General features: G+C 51.5%; 1 protein-coding gene across 6 annotated transcripts in view; it reads left to right on the top strand.

The window, feature by feature from the left end:
• Positions 1-15,573, top strand: part of cep78 (centrosomal protein 78) — a 152,506-nt gene that overhangs the window by 75,895 nt on the left and 61,038 nt on the right. For all 6 annotated transcript variants that reach the window (XM_072516631.1, XM_072516633.1, XM_072516632.1 and 3 more), the window contains one exon: positions 12,596-12,660. In XM_072516631.1, coding sequence (XP_072372732.1) covers positions 12,596-12,660 — 65 coding nt within the window. The remainder of the gene's footprint in view (positions 1-12,595; positions 12,661-15,573) is intronic.

The following is a 15,573-nucleotide window of genomic DNA, read 5'->3' on the forward strand; positions in this document are numbered from 1 at the left end:
GATCCCTGAGTACCGAAAGCTCCTTTCCGCCCTTTTCAGTGGCAGGTCGTCTATCCCCTTTCCCTGGTCCCCTGGATGCACCACAAAGAGCTCACTTTTCCCCACATTCAACTTATACCCCGAGAAGTCCCCAAACTCCCTTAGGATCCGCATGACCTCCGCCATCCCCTCCACTGGGTCTGCCACATACAGCAACAGGTTGTCCGCATATAGCGACACCCGATGTTCCTCTCCCCCACAGACCAGTCCCCTCCATTTCCTGGACTCCCTTAGTGCCATGGCCAAGGGCTCAATTGCCAGTGCAAACAGCAAGGGGGGCAGGGGGCACCCCTGCCTCGTCCCTCGGTACAGCCGAAAGTACTCCGATCTCCGCCGATTCGTAGCCACGCTTGCCACCGGGGCTCTATATAACAATCTGACCCAGCCGATAAACCCCTCCCCGAACCCAAACCTCCGCAACACTTCCCAAAGATACTCCCACTCCACCCGGTCGAAAGCCTTCTCCGCGTCCATAGCTGCCACTACCTCCGCTTCTCCCTCCACCGAGGGCATCATAATCACGTTGAGGAGCCTCCGCATGTTAGTGCTTAGCTGCCTGCCCTTTACGAACCCCGTCTGGTCCTCATGAATTACCCCCGGGACACAGTCCTCAATTCTCGTAGCCAGCACTTTTGCCAGCAACTTAGCATCCACATTAAGGAACGAGATCGGTCTATACGACCCACACTGCAGTGGGTCCTTGTCCCACTTCAGGATCAGAGAGATCAGCGCCCCGGACATTGTCGGGGGCAAGGTCCCCCCCCCCCTCCCTAGCCTTATTGAAAGTCCTCACTAGCAACGGGCCTAGCAGATCCGCGTACTTCCTATAAAACCCGACCGGGAACCCGTCCAGCCCCGGGGCCTTCTCCACCTGCATGCTCCCCAATCCTTTAACCAGCTCCTCCAGCCCTATTGGCGCCCCTAAACCAGCCACCTCCTGCTCCTCCACCCTCGGGAACCTCAGCTGATCCAAGAATCGTCGCATCCCCTGTTCCCCCGCTGGAGGCTCAAATCTGTACAAATCCCCATAAAAGCCCCTAAATACCTCATTTATTCTCACCGCACTCCGCACCGTATTCCCCCCTCTATCCTTAATTCCACCTATCTCCCTTGCTGCCTCCCTCTTACGAAGCTGGTGTGCCAGCATCCGACTCACCTTCTCCCCATACTCATACATCGCCCCCTGCGCTTTCCTCCAGTGTGCCTCTGCTTTCCCTGTGGTCAACAGGTCGAACTCCGTTTGGAGATTCCGTCGCTCCCTGAGTAGCCCCTCTTCGGGGGCCTCTGCATATCTCCTAACCACCCGTAAAATCTCCCCCACCAACCTCTCCCTCCCCTCTCTCTTCTCCCTGTGGGCCCTAATGGAGATTAGCTCTCCCCTAACCACCGCCTTCAGCGCCTCCCAGACTACCCCCACCTGCACCTCCCCGTTGTCGTTGGCCTCCAAATATCTTTCAATGCACCCCCGCACCCACCCACACACCTCCTCATCCGCCAACAGTCCCACATCCAGGCGCCATAACGGGCACTGGTCCCTCTCCCCCAACTCCAGCTCCACCCAGTGCGGGGCATGGTCTGAGATGGCTATGGCCGAGTACTCCGTTCCCTCCACTTTCGGGATTGGCGCCCTGCTCAGAACAAAAAAATCTATCCGGGAGTAGGCTAGAAACGTGGGAAAAGAATGAAAATTCCCTGGCCTGGGGCCTGACAAGCCTCCATGGGTCCACTCCTCCCATCTGGTCCATAAATCCCCGAAGCACCTTGGCCGCAGCCGGCCTCTTACCCGTCCTGGACCTAGAGCGATCCAATGCTGGGTCCAGCACCGTGTTGAAATCCCCCCGCCATTATCAAGCTTCCTACCTCCAGGTCCGGAATCCGACCCAGCATGCGCTTCATAAATCCGGTATCATCCCAATTCGGAGCATATACATTTACCAGTAGCACCCGCACCCCCTGCAGCCTACCGCTCACCATCACATATCGACCTCCACTATCCACTACAATATTCATTGCCTCAAACGACACCCGCTTCCCCACTAGTATTGCAACCCCTCTGTTCTTTGCATCCAGTCCTGAATGGAACATCTGTCCTACCCATCCCCTTCTCAGCCTAACCTGATCTGCCACCTTCAAATGTGTTTCCTGAAGCATAACCACATCTGCCTTCAGTCCCTTTAAGTGCGCGAACACCCGGGCCCTCTTGATCGGCCCGTTCAGGCCCCTCACATTCCAAGTTATCAGCCGGATTGAGGGGCTGCTCGCCCCCACCTCCGCGCCGACTAGCTATCTCCTTTTCTAGGCCAGTCACGTGCCCGCGCCTCCCGCACCCACCAGTCCCCCAGACGACGGACCCCCGCCCCGACCACCTCTCCTACTTCCAGCTCCCCTTTGGCCAATGCAGCAGCAACCCTATCCCCACCCTTTACCCCCCTCCCCCCGCTAGATCCACATCTAGCCCTTTTGCTCCCCCCATAACACTCCCGTAAGTCAGCTGACTCCTGCTGACCCCGGCCTCTCCCTCCATTCCATCGACCCCCTCCAGTGTGAGAATCCCCCCTCCCCCTCCCTGGCAGTCAATGTGCGCCCCCCTCCAGCACCACCCACCCCCCCGGCCCCCCACCCCCGTCCTTCTCTAGCGCATGGAAAAGCCCGCGCTCTCCTGAGCCGGCCCCGCTCCCTCTGGCGCAGCTCCTTTTGCGGCCTTACCCCAATTCCCCTCCCCAGGCCTCCACTCCCCTTCTTCCCTCGTGGGGGTCTGCCCCTCCAGCACCGACGCACACACTCTCCCACAGTCTCCCCATCAAATCCCTTCACCCATCCCCACCCAGCACCCTAACAAAAAGAACATTCCCCAAACGTAGCAAACACAGCAAACATCTCCCCACAACAAACCCTCAATCTGAGTCCAACTTTTCAGTCCGTATGAAGCTCCATGCCTCATCAGGCGTTTCGAAGTCGTTGTGTCGATCCTGGAACGTGACCCACAGTCGCGCTGGCTGCAGCATACCGAACATCACCCCCTTTCGCTGGAGCACCGCCTTGGCCCGATTAAAACCAGCTCTTTTCTTAGCCACCTCTGCACTCCAGTCCGGGTAGATTCGGATCTCCGTATTCTCCCACCTACTGCTCCGCTCTTTCTTGGCCCATCTCAGGACACATACTCTGTCCATAAAGCGGTGAAACCTCACCACTACAGTCCGTGGCGGCTCGTTGGCCTTGGGTCTCCTTGCTAGGACCCGGTGAGCCCCATCTAGCTCCAGAGGCCTCAGGAAGGCTCCCGCGCCCATCAGCGAATTGAGCATCGTGCTCACATATGCCCCGACATTGGGCCCCTCCACTCCCTCAGGGAGACCCAGAATCCGAAGATTCTTCCTCCTCGACCTATTCTCCAGGTCCTCAAATCTTTCCGCCCACCTCTTGTGCAGCGCCTCGTGCGCCTCCACCTTCACTGCCAGGCCCAAGATCTCGTCCTCGATCTCCGAGGCTTTTTGCCGCACCTCTCGAATCGCCGCCCCTTGTGCCTTCTGGGTCTCCACTAGCTTCTCAATCGCCGCCTTCATTGGCGCCAGCATTTCGGTTTTCAGCTCCTCAAAGCAGCGTTTAAGAAACCCCTGCTGCTCCTGCGACCACTGCGCCCATGCTGCTTGGTCTCCACCCGCCGCCATCTTGTTCTTCCTCCCTCTCACTTTTCGCTGCTCCAAGATCACTTTTTTCACCGCTCCACTCCTGGTCCAATCCATATACTGTCGGGGGTGGACCTTGCTGTCACCTTCCCACACTGGAAGCCGTCGAACAATTGTCGTTGGGGCTCCTCTAGAGAGCCCAAAAGTCCGTTCTCAGCGGGAGCTGCCGAACGTGCGACCTACCTAGGCATAGCCGCAAACGGAAGTCCCCCAGTAATACATAGTTTAACTTGTACCAATATTTTAAACTATTTTCTAAAATCAACAACTTAATATTTCAAAATCTTTGCATTCTTTTTTCTGTGTCGTTCAACTGATCCAATGTAGTCAGCACCACAGCTCTCCAGATATCTACTTCATGGCTGTGTTGTGGAAATACACTTGGACTGAGTATTTTTTAAAATTGTTCGTGGGAGGTGGGAGATGTTGGCAGAGAAGTCCAAAGATGTGCAGGTTAGGAGGATTGGCCACACTAAATTGCCCCTCAGTGTCCAGGGATGTGCAGGTTAGGTCTAGGGTTATTGGGATAAGGGGCAGGGAAGTGAACTTGGGTGGAGTGCTGTTTCAGTGGGTCGGTGCAGACCCGATGGGCCGATTGGCCTCCTGCATTGGAGGGATTCTAAGAATTGAATTATTGTCGATTCGTAGTTGCTCTGAGAACATGCCGGACCTCCTTGAACCACCGCAGTCCTTATGACAGTTGCTCCCATAATAGTGTAGATGGGCAAATACAGATGGCGGAATTCTCCGTTCCTGAGACTAAGTGTTGATGTCGGGGCAGGATTCGCAGATTTCTACGTGCTGCACCTGGACCGATTCAGCGACTGTTGAGGGGCTCGCACCGGCGCCACGTGGAACACAATTGATTCCAATGAGAAACGGGGCGGATTTGTGATTGGCACTCAGGAGGCTGACAAGCTGGGTGGCACAGTGGTGCAGTGGTTAGCACTGCTGCCTCACTGCACTGAGGACCCGGGTGGAGTTTGCACATTCTCCCAGTGTCTGCGTGGGTTTCATCCCCACAACCCAAAGATGTGCAGGGGAGGTGGATTGGCAACACTACATTGCCCCTTAATTGGAAAAAAATAATTGGGTACTCCAAATTTTTTTTAAAAAGGAGGCAGACAAGCTGCAATCGCATATACACTCTTCACTACCCACACTCATCATCCCAGCCAACAAGATGGCAAACAAGAGCGGCACCAAGGTTCAGCGATGCTGAAGTTGAGACCCTGTTGGACGCTGTGGAAGACAGGTGGGCGACTCTGTACCCTGGCCCGAGAAGGAGTCTGCCAGCCTCCGCCGTTCGCTGCGCCTCGGCGCAGGTGACAGAGGCTGTAAGCGCCACGTGCAACACCGTTTGGACTGGCCAGCAATGCCGGAACAAACTGCATGACCTCCTCATGGCGGCCAGGGTGAGTAGGCAGAACTGTACCTCTGGCACCAATCCCCGTCCCACACACACATAACCCCCCACCCCCTGGAGAACGGCCGGACCCCCACCCTAGACCATGCGCCGGCACCCATACCGGCTGCCATGGCAGGGTGCCTTGGCCACGGAAGCCACCAGCTACCTACCTCCCAGGCTGCATGCATTGGACTGTATAACACTGTGCATTTCTGCCCCCCCACCCCCCCAAAACTCCAAGAAGGCTGTCTGTAGCTACCGGGAGTGGGAAAAGACATGAGGGGGACCACGAGAGATGCGGTCCCTCACTGCGGCAATGCAGAGGGCCCAGGACGTCGTTGGCGGATCCGAGGAAAGGTCAGTTGCCTCGGTGGAGATCGGTGTTGGGCGAGGAACTGAGGCCCCACTGAGTTGCTTATCCCATGACGTGTGTCAAACTCCCCTCACCACACCCGCTCCACCACTCTTCCCCGGCTGGGAGTCTAATCGTGCTTCTTGTTTTGTGTCTTGCAGGAGCTGCTGGTGATGGGGCTGGCCATTCTGGTGTCCCCAACTCGACCCCCGGTGCCGAGTAGCAATGAGGACACTGACACGGTCGCTAGTCATATACCCGAAACCCAGGACACCCCGGAGCTCGAGTCCGATGATGACACTGATTTTCCGTCATAGCTGTCACCAACCCCCTCCACCATCCCAGAGACACTCACCTCGGCTAGGCACTTTAGTGAAGAGGCTCCTGGGACACTATCTGGTGTGTACCACACACATGCTCCGGTACAGCAGGTGGAGGTAGGACAGGCCGACGCCAGGGACGACTTGCTGTCCAGATGGGTTTTGGGCTTTTGGATCAGAAAGTCCCATGGATCGTGGAGATGCAGTTGCAGAGCCAGGGACTGCAACATCCAGCAGCTGCAGGCACAGGTGGAGGAGTCCAACTGCATGTAGGAGCAGGAGGTAGTGCCGGCCATGGGTCCCTCCCAGGCCAACACCGCACGAGTGGGTCTGCGGTGGAGGCCTCGGGGCGAAAGTTCAGCTATGGATCAGTATGTCCAAGGCCTGGGGCAATATGTGCATGTGGTGGCTGAAGCCCAGGACATAGCTACCATCTCACAGGCAGCCATGTGCCAGAGCCACCTGGACATTGCAGCGATGCTCCTGAGCGTGGCCCAGTCACAGCAGGCCATGGCTGAGAGCGTTGGTGGTATTGCCTAGGCGCTGGCCGACGTGGCCCAGTCCCAGAGGGAAATGGCGCAGTCACTGGCTGATATGGCACAGACCCAGAAGGTGGTGGCACAGTCAATGAGTGAAGTAGTGCAGTCCCAGATGGAGGTGGTTCAGTCCTTGTGCTCCATGGCTGCGAACATGCAGACCCGGGCCGAGACGTCACTGGGCCTTCTGGACTGGCAGCGCCAGATAACGGGGGAGCCTCGGGTTAGCTCCGCTTGCACCCCTGTCCCATGTAGAAGCCCGGAAGTCATCAGGAACCCTGAAGGAGGAAGAGGTGATGGGGCCTCCGCTCATGATTTACCATCTGGGGTCCAACTTAGACATAGCGTGAGGGCCCGTATGCCATAAAATTAGACATCAGTTAAGTTGGCACGGGTGCAGAGGACAATGTTTAGTGAAGAGGGCTAGCGCACAAATCTGTATATATGTTCTCACATTATACACCTGTGCATAATGTTACAACCTGCCACGGTGCTCTGTCAGAAGGGTGTGAGGGGTGGGCTGGTCTGGGCTGGCGGCAGAGGGGTGCGCGAGTGGGGTAATAGGTGGACGTTGGGGGTTGGCTTGGCTGAGGAACCGCAATTCAGCCAGCGCTCTGGTGTTCGTACCTCTGATCAGTCCCCCATCCTAGTCGGTGAACCTAGAGGTGATCAGAGCGTCTAGTGCGCGTTTGCCCCTGACGCATACGTTGTGCGGCCTCCCTTGCCTGCCTGGGCGCCATGTACTGCCCATCCTTGTCCTCCCCTGTGTCCTCCTAGTCGGACGAGGCCTGGCATTCATCCTCCTAGTACATCGCCATTCTGCTGCGTGATATTGTGCAGGACGCAGCAGGCCGCCACGATGTGGGTGACCCTCCCAGCACCATACTGGAGGGCCCCTCCAGTGCAGTCCAGGCACCTGAACCGCATCTGCAGTATGCCGAAGCACCGCTCGATCATTCCCCTGGTCGCGGTATGGGCGTCGTTGGAGCGGGTTTCTGCGTCAGTCTGTGGCCACCGGATAGGCGCCATCTGCCACATCCGCAGCAGACAACCCCTGCCGTCCAGGAGCTAACCCCCAGCCGGGAGTACACCTTGAAGAGGCCGGGAATCGTCAAGTGCCAGGATGAAGGCGTCATGCACACTGTCTTGGATATCGGGTGCAGAAGTGCATGATGCATCTGATGGTCACACAACCAGCTGCACGTTCATCGAGTGGAACTACTTTTGGTTTGTGTATAGCGGCCTGTTATCTGCAGGTGCTCGTAGGGCGACATGCATCCCTGGACCCGGGGTATCTCGGCGATTGCGGCGAACCCTGCTGCCTGGACATCCTGGTGGGCTCTGTCCATATTGAAATGGATGTAATGTGCTGACTGGGCATAGAGGGCCTCCGTGATGACGTGGATGCACCTGCGAGTTTTGTGAGATTCCAGCCATTTCCCCACTTGGTGCCTGGAAGGACCCTGTGGCGTAAAGGTTCAGGACGACCGTCACCTTTACAGCCACCGGGAGAGGGTGACTTCCCCCATTCCCCCATGGTGCGAGGTGTGCTATGATCTGGCAGATATGTCGCACTATCCCCCTACTCAGCCGGAGTCTTCAATGGCATGCTGGTTCCGGCAGGTCTTCGAATGACAGGCGCTGCCGGTATACACGAGGCCTCATGCAGCACCTCACTTTGCACCTCCAACTCCTTTTCATCGGCCTGTTGGTGGCCGGCTCCCCATCCTCAACAGCTGCCTCCTGTTCCTCTGGGGCGGGCTTTGCTGCTGCAGCGTCCTCCTCGAGCAGCTCTAGCTCATTCAGCCGCAGTGCATTCCCCAGGCTGCGGCAACTATGAGGAAGGCCACCATTGCTGATTGTATTCCAATATCCATTGTCTGCAGGAGATGAAAGGCCGGCACGATAGCATCGTGCATACCTTAGGGCCCAACCAGGTTCAATGGGCTGCATGGTGGACCCGGTTGGCACTGCGGACCCTACCCCCGCAAAGTTTCGGCCTATTTGCAGCATGACCTGGACAACATTCAGGCTTGGCTGGGAAGTTGCAAGTAACATTCACACCACACCAGTGCCAGACAACACCATCCCTCAAGAAGAGGGAATCTAATCATTGCACCTTGAGATTCAGTGGCTTTACCATTGCTAAATTCTCCCACTATCAACATCCTGTGGGTTAACATTGATGAGAAACTTAACTGGACTAGCCATATAAATATTTTGGCTACAACAGTAGATCAGAGGCTAGACTCCTGCGGCTAGTAGCAGACCTTCTGATTTCCCAAAACCTGTCCACCATTTACATCACAAGACAGCAGTGTGATAGAATGCTCTCCACTTCTCTGGATGAATGCAGCTCCAACAACACTTTCGAAACTCAGCACCATTCAGGACAAAGTAGCCTGCTTGATTGGCACCTTCCACAAAACTTTGGCTTCCTCCATCACCAACAAACAGTGGCAGCAGTATGTGCCATACACAAGATGCACAGCAGAAACTCACCAAGGCTTGTGTGTAGCATCTTTCAAACCCACGACCTCTACCATCTAGAAGGACAAGAGCAGCAAATACATGGGAACACCACCGCCTGGAATTTCTCCGTGGCAAGTCACTCACCATCCTGACTTGAAAATATATTGCCATTCCTTCACTGTCGCTTGGTCAAAATCTTGGAATTCTCTCCCTAACAGTGCTATTGGTGCACCTGCACCACAGGAACTGCAGCGGTTCAAGATGGCAGCTAACCACCACCTTCTCGATGGCAATTAGTGATGGGCAATAAATGCTGGGCTAGTCGGTGATGCCCACGTCCCGTAAAGTAATTTTAAAAAAAAAGGCCCAAAAAGACACTTCAATTAAGGAGAAAAAACAGGAATGTGAGCAAAGTCCTGTTCAGTAAACTTAAAGTATGGCAGAGGCGATCCTGGGCAGAGGAACATCAGGAGGAGGGATTGAAAACCTGGAGGTGGATCCTTATTGAAGATGTCCACCTGAAAGTGTAGTTTGGGAGGAAATTCCAAGGTGGGTTCTTGGAGAGTGGATGTTAGAAACCTTCATGTGAAAGACAACGCTTCTGTGAGACCTGTTGGCTCATTGTTACAAGCATCTGGGAGGAGTTGATGAGAAATCCGTAGATGTTGCTTTAGGTGGTATCTGTCACTTGATTTCAGAGTGTGGTGTGACTGACCACAGGTCGCCTATTGGTTTACATGAATTGTATAGGTACTGTGAACATTAAAGTGTCAGATAGATTTTATATCTTATGTTATCCTTACAAATCTGTATATAGCTGTAAATGTATAGTTGTAGATGAAGGAGTAGCGTAATATAATTCACCTTGTTCAATCAATGCTTATTCTTTTGTTAAAAGTTCATCAACAGACTCCTGTGACTCTGTTCAGTTCTCCATGTTTCTATACAAAAAATAAAAGGATCTATCAAGCCAAGTTCCATCCTGAAATCTGACTTGTCCAGTAGTAACATAGTTGGGATTCTAGCAGTGAGTTCATTATGAATGCTTAAATGAGCTATAACTTTCAACTTGTGAAATAATTACGTAGATAAATTTAACAATGTTTGCCAAGTGTTTCCGTCTAGTCAGAAATGGCCTTCTCTTTGAAGAACTGACGAGCAGGTTATTTTGGTCGCCCAATCATTGTCATTCCCTGGGTCAATTATTCCTTAAAGAATGCAGCGCTGATTCTGTTTAGAGGTTTAATAAAATTCTTATTACAAAAAGATATGATATAATTTCCAAATGTTTAGCAGTGATTTTGCAGTATTCTTGTATATGCATCAGGCTGGAGAGTAGTATGACTAAACTGTGTTGGATTCATATCTAAAATTATTTGAAGCCTTAAATCACAGGGGTTTCAAGAATTGGGGGAGGGAGACTGGAATGAGGACAATGGGGTCAGAGATGGAGACTGGGTTCACGGAGTGGTGATGGAGGGGGACGTTTTTCCTTTTTCTTGGACCTCTTGTTTTTTTGCTGTATGTATGGTTTCATGGAATTTCTTAGGACTTCACACAATTGCGGCTGTTGTGAAATCACAAATAAAAATTCCCAACTACAGGCGGCCCATCCTGTATAAAGTAAATCTAAATATTTGGATATCCAAATATCCAGAATTACATGGTCAGATAAAGTGGTCAGAAGATCATGTGACCAAATCGCCAGGATAGCCTCCACCCAGAGTTGACAGCCCTACTCCACCAGATGCAGAAAGTGATGAGATACTAACAGCCTTACCCACCCCTCAGCACCCTAAACATTGGAAGCTGCTAACAGAGAAAGTCATAGATAGGATCTGCAGAACATAATCCTTTCTTCACCCCCAATTTGGCCGGGATCTTCCAGTCATTGTGGTCCGACAGCAACCACTTTGCCCTGTGAATGCAGCTAATGTGCCACAAGGGCTGGTTTAGCACAGTGGGCTAAACAACTGGCTTGTAATGCAGAACAATGCAGCAGCGCGGGTTCAATTCCCATACTGGCCTCCCCAAACAGGCGCCGGAATGTGGCGACTAGGGGCTTTTCACAGTAACTTCATTGAAGCCTACTTGAGACAATAAGCGATTATTATGATTACATCCCAGAATTGCGTTATTCCTCAATGGAAGAAATCCAACAAACAGAAAATAAACTGAAATTGCATACTGCTGCTGGCTTCAGAGTTAAGCATGATCCCAGGTAAGGGTGAAAAAAAAGTAATGCTGCAGACGATGCAACCAATCCTGTCACATTTGGCGTTCCTGTTTACTGTACAGACAATGACATACAATCAAAATAAAGACACATGCAAGTAAAGGACATTTAATGCAAGTCCTTAAGTGCCAGTAATTTATAGGTTTCACTATATTATGATTTCCAGTGTTTTTTGTTTCATCTTCACGGTCGATTAGTTCAGAGTTTTTAAAAATAAATTTGGAGTACCCAATTATTTTTTTTTCCAATGAAGGGGCAATTTAGCGTGGCCTATCCACCTCACCTGCACATCTTTGGGTTGTGGGGGTGAAACCCACGCAGACTCTGGGAGAATGTGCAAACTCCACACGGACTGACCCAGGGCCGGGATTGAACCTGGGTCCTCAGTGCTGCAGTCCCAGTGGTAACCACTGTGCCACGTGCCGCCCCTCATTAGTTCAGAGTTATGGGTCATACCTGGGACTCTGAGCATTAGAATTAGGATTTCCATACTAATTTCCCTCAGCTTTTTAATAACTGGCAGAGAGGAGTAAATTTAATTCCATTAGTTTAGATTGGATGCAAACCAAGTTTTGGAGGCAAGAGGACAGTGTCCTCTTCCAGTCTGTGACCTGGTCTCTAGAAAATCCATTCATTTCACTTTACAGCAAATATGTTTTTCACTCATTTTACGAGATGTGGCCACCTAAAATGGCTGCCCGCAAAGGATAATGGGAATTATGGTCAGGCTGGGACACAGACAAGACACAGCTTATGTGTATTGGCAAACAGCAACCCAGACCTATACAGAAACCTGCACCTGCTAGAGGTCAATCACAGATCTCCCCAGGACAACGGGACTCAGATTCAAACATATCGGTAGTAACAGACTCGAGGGCGCCTATTCACCTTATTTGAAAGGGCATACGTGCCTTAGACAATAACAACCAGGACTCGCCAGCTATCAATGTACCCGCCCCTAATTTGCCAGAATCGATTAGGGTGATCGAAATCCTATCGATCCATTGGATCCCGAGTTGGGACCGCTCAAAAGAGCGCGAAAGATCGGAGGATAAGAGGAACTGCGCGACCAACGTTCTGTCTCTTTTGGGAACGGCCTCTGCCCCACTAACTGCAGCATGTCGACCAGCCAAGTTCAAGGACCCGTTATCGCTACCAGAAGGATGAACCTCAGTCCAGACGTACCTGACAACTTCCAGCCGCCACATGTGGGGAACCAGATAAAGGTGTTATCTAACCTGCACAGAACCGGTTACTTGATGGTTAAGTAAAGGTAATTTAAGCTGTTGGTAGTGTGTAAGTTATTAAGTATAGAACCAATCCTATGTTTGATAATAAACTATAATTGAACTAATATACTGGTTGTGTGGTCATTTGTCCAATACACGGAACGCAGTCGCATCTTGTGGTTATTAATAAAATTAATAGTCAACAGAGAGTATGTTGATGATATGCTGTGAGTCTGCTCAGAAAAACATGTATTAAGTTCAAATTTGTAAAGTTCATATAATTTCTCCTGGAGATAATGACATTTTTTTATTCCCTCTAGATCGATCCTTAACACAATCCATTATTGAAAGAATACTGTTGAATGGAAATGGAGTGAATTCCGAGGTAACAATTGCTTTTATCTGGTATAAGACAATTCAATACTGTTTTTCAGCAGGAAAAGTTTACGTTGGGTTCTTGTCTCAAAACATCATCACAGTTGAAGTATAATGCAGTCTTACTCAGTGTATCAACCAAGCATGTTTTATTTTAGAGGCACCTCTTGGAATATTCTCACACTACACCGTAGAGTAATGGGCACTGCCTGACCCTGTTAACACCTCTGCTCAATCATGCATTCATGTCAAATATTATATTGAGCTAGGAACATTCCAGTTTTAAAAACATTCAATGTGTTGCATACAATTGGCATGAAAGGCAAACGATAGCCGAAGGTTGAGGTAGGAGTGAAGCGTATTTAGTTACAAACACCTCTTGACTGAACCTCCTTCAGTGATATTAAAAGCCTTACATCTAGTGTGCATCCTGTTTATCTTGCTTCTGTACAATTCTTATGTAATTTTTTTGTCACAAATTGGTCATACATTGTAGTCATACACTGGTCACGTGGAATGTTCGGTGACTGAATGGGCCGGTCAAAAGGGCCCGTGTGTTCGCGCACTTGTGGAAATTAAGGCGGACTTGGCCATGTTACAGGAGACACATTTAAAGGTGGGGGGGTCAGATTAGGTTGAGGAAGGGATGGGTTGGGCAGGTCTTTCATTTGGGATTAGACTTTAAAACGAGGGAGCTGGCAATCCTGGTCAATAAGCGGGTGGTGTTCGAGGTGGGGAAGATAAAGGCGGACCCGGGGGGTAGATATGTTATGGTTCGTGGGAAGTTGGAGGGAATGGCCGGGGTATTGGTCAATATATATGCCCCAAACTGGGATGATGTTGATTTTGTCAGACGGGTGCTAGGGAAGATCCCGGACGTGGATTCATATCGACTGATTATGGGAGGAGATTTCACCACGGGGCTGGATTGGTCGAGTTCCAGGTCTGGGAAGGTATCATGGTATGGCAAAGGAGCTGCGGGGGTTTATGGAGGGGTGGGGGTGCTGAATATTCAGCAATTGTGGTGTCAGACCGTGCCCCGCACTGGGTAGACCTACAAGTCAACAAAGGAAAGGCCCAGCGGCCGCAATGGAGGTTAGATGTGCGGCTGTTAGCGGAGGAGGAGGCATGTGAGCGGGTGAGGGAGGCCATTCGGGGATATATACAGATCAATGACACAGGTGAGGCTTCGCCGGTGGTGTTGTGGGAGACACTGAAGGCGGTTATTAGGGGGAAACTTATCTCAATTCAGGCACAAAAGGAGAAGACTGAGCGGGCGGAGTTGGACAGGCTGGTAGGCAAAAGGTGGACAGAAGGTATGTGGCGTCGCTGGATGACGGGCTTCTGAAGGAGCATCAGAGACTGCAGCTGGAATTTGGGCTCCTGTCCACAGGTAAGGCGGAGGGACAGCTGAGGAGGGTGAAGGGGGCAGTGTATGAATATGGGGAAAAAGCCAGCAGGTATTGGCACACCAGCTGAGGAAACAGGAGGCGGCGAGAAAGATTGGGAAAGTAAAAGATACAAGGAGAAAGTTAGTTTTAGATCCGGCGGGGATGAATGATGTGTTTCGGGAGTTTGTAGATTGTACACATCAGAACCCCCAGCTGGGGAGGAGGGTATGAAGCTATTCCTGGGGGGAGGGGCTGGAGTTCCCGAGGATAGGTGAATTGGTGGAGGGATTGGGAGCCCCAATTAGGCTTGGGGAGGTTATAGACGGGTTGGGGGCGATGCAATCGGGTAAGGCGCTAGACCTGGCAGATGTGGTGATATATATCACTGTAAGTACACAAAGGGTTAATGTACATACACCACACCTAGCTAGACACTAGAGGGAACACCAGAGACATGACACACAGACAGTCAACCAATAGGTCAATAAGATAGGACACGACCAATGGGCAGTCACGATACACACAAGAGGTTACACTATCACAGGAGGGCATTACACCAACCCATATAAAAGGACACATCACACATGCTCAGTCTCTTTCCAGTGGAGACTCAGTGGGTACATACACAGGGTTGATTGAACATCACTCCCACCACATGGATTGTAGCAGACTGGTTCGTCAGTCTGAGTAGCTATAGCAGGATTAACAGTAGCGTCGAATCCAAGTAGGAGAATTGTTATTAGTTTAATGAACGCGTTAAAGCTATCTCCAAGTCTGAATCTTCCTTTGTCAGAGTGCACAAATCCAAGAAGGAGAATTGTTAATAGTTTAATAAACGTGTTAAAGCTATCTCCACGTCTGAACCTTCCTTTGTCAGAGTGCACATCAAGGATACAGCTTATGCTACGACAAGGGCATAACAAAACAGCAGATACTCGGTTGAGTTCTATAAAAAGGTTTCCGGGTTGCTAGGGTCGCTCCTGGTAATGGCGTTTAATGAGTCCAAGGAGCTGGGAGTGCTCCCCTCAACGTTATCGCAGGCATCAATCTCCCTTATTTTGAAGCGGGATAGGGATCCGGAGAGTTGTGGGTCAGATAGGCCGATTTCCCTGTTGAATGTGGATGCTAAATTGTTGGTAAAGATCTTGGCCATGCGCATAGAGGATTGTGTCCTGGAGGTAATAGGGGAGGACCAGACGGGATTTGTGAAGGGACGACACCTGGCATCAAATATTAGACGGCTCCTAAATGTGATAATGATGGGCGCGAGGTTGAGGTGGTGGTGGCCATGGATGCAGAGAAGGCCTTTGATTGGGTGGAGTGGAGGTACCTGTGGGATGTCCTGAGAAGGTTTGGTTTCGGGGAGGAATTCATGGATTGGGTCCGGTTTCTTTACCGGTGGCGAATGTAAGGGCCAAACGGGTTCGATCAGAGTATTTTCGTCTCTGCAGGGGGACAAGGAAGGGGTGCCCACTCACCTCACTACTGTTAGCCCTGGCCATAGAGCCTTTGGCAATGGCGCTGAGGGCATT

Source organism: Scyliorhinus torazame, chromosome 9 (assembly GCF_047496885.1).
Source record: "Scyliorhinus torazame isolate Kashiwa2021f chromosome 9, sScyTor2.1, whole genome shotgun sequence".
Classification (NCBI taxonomy): Eukaryota; Metazoa; Chordata; class Chondrichthyes; order Carcharhiniformes; family Scyliorhinidae; genus Scyliorhinus; species Scyliorhinus torazame.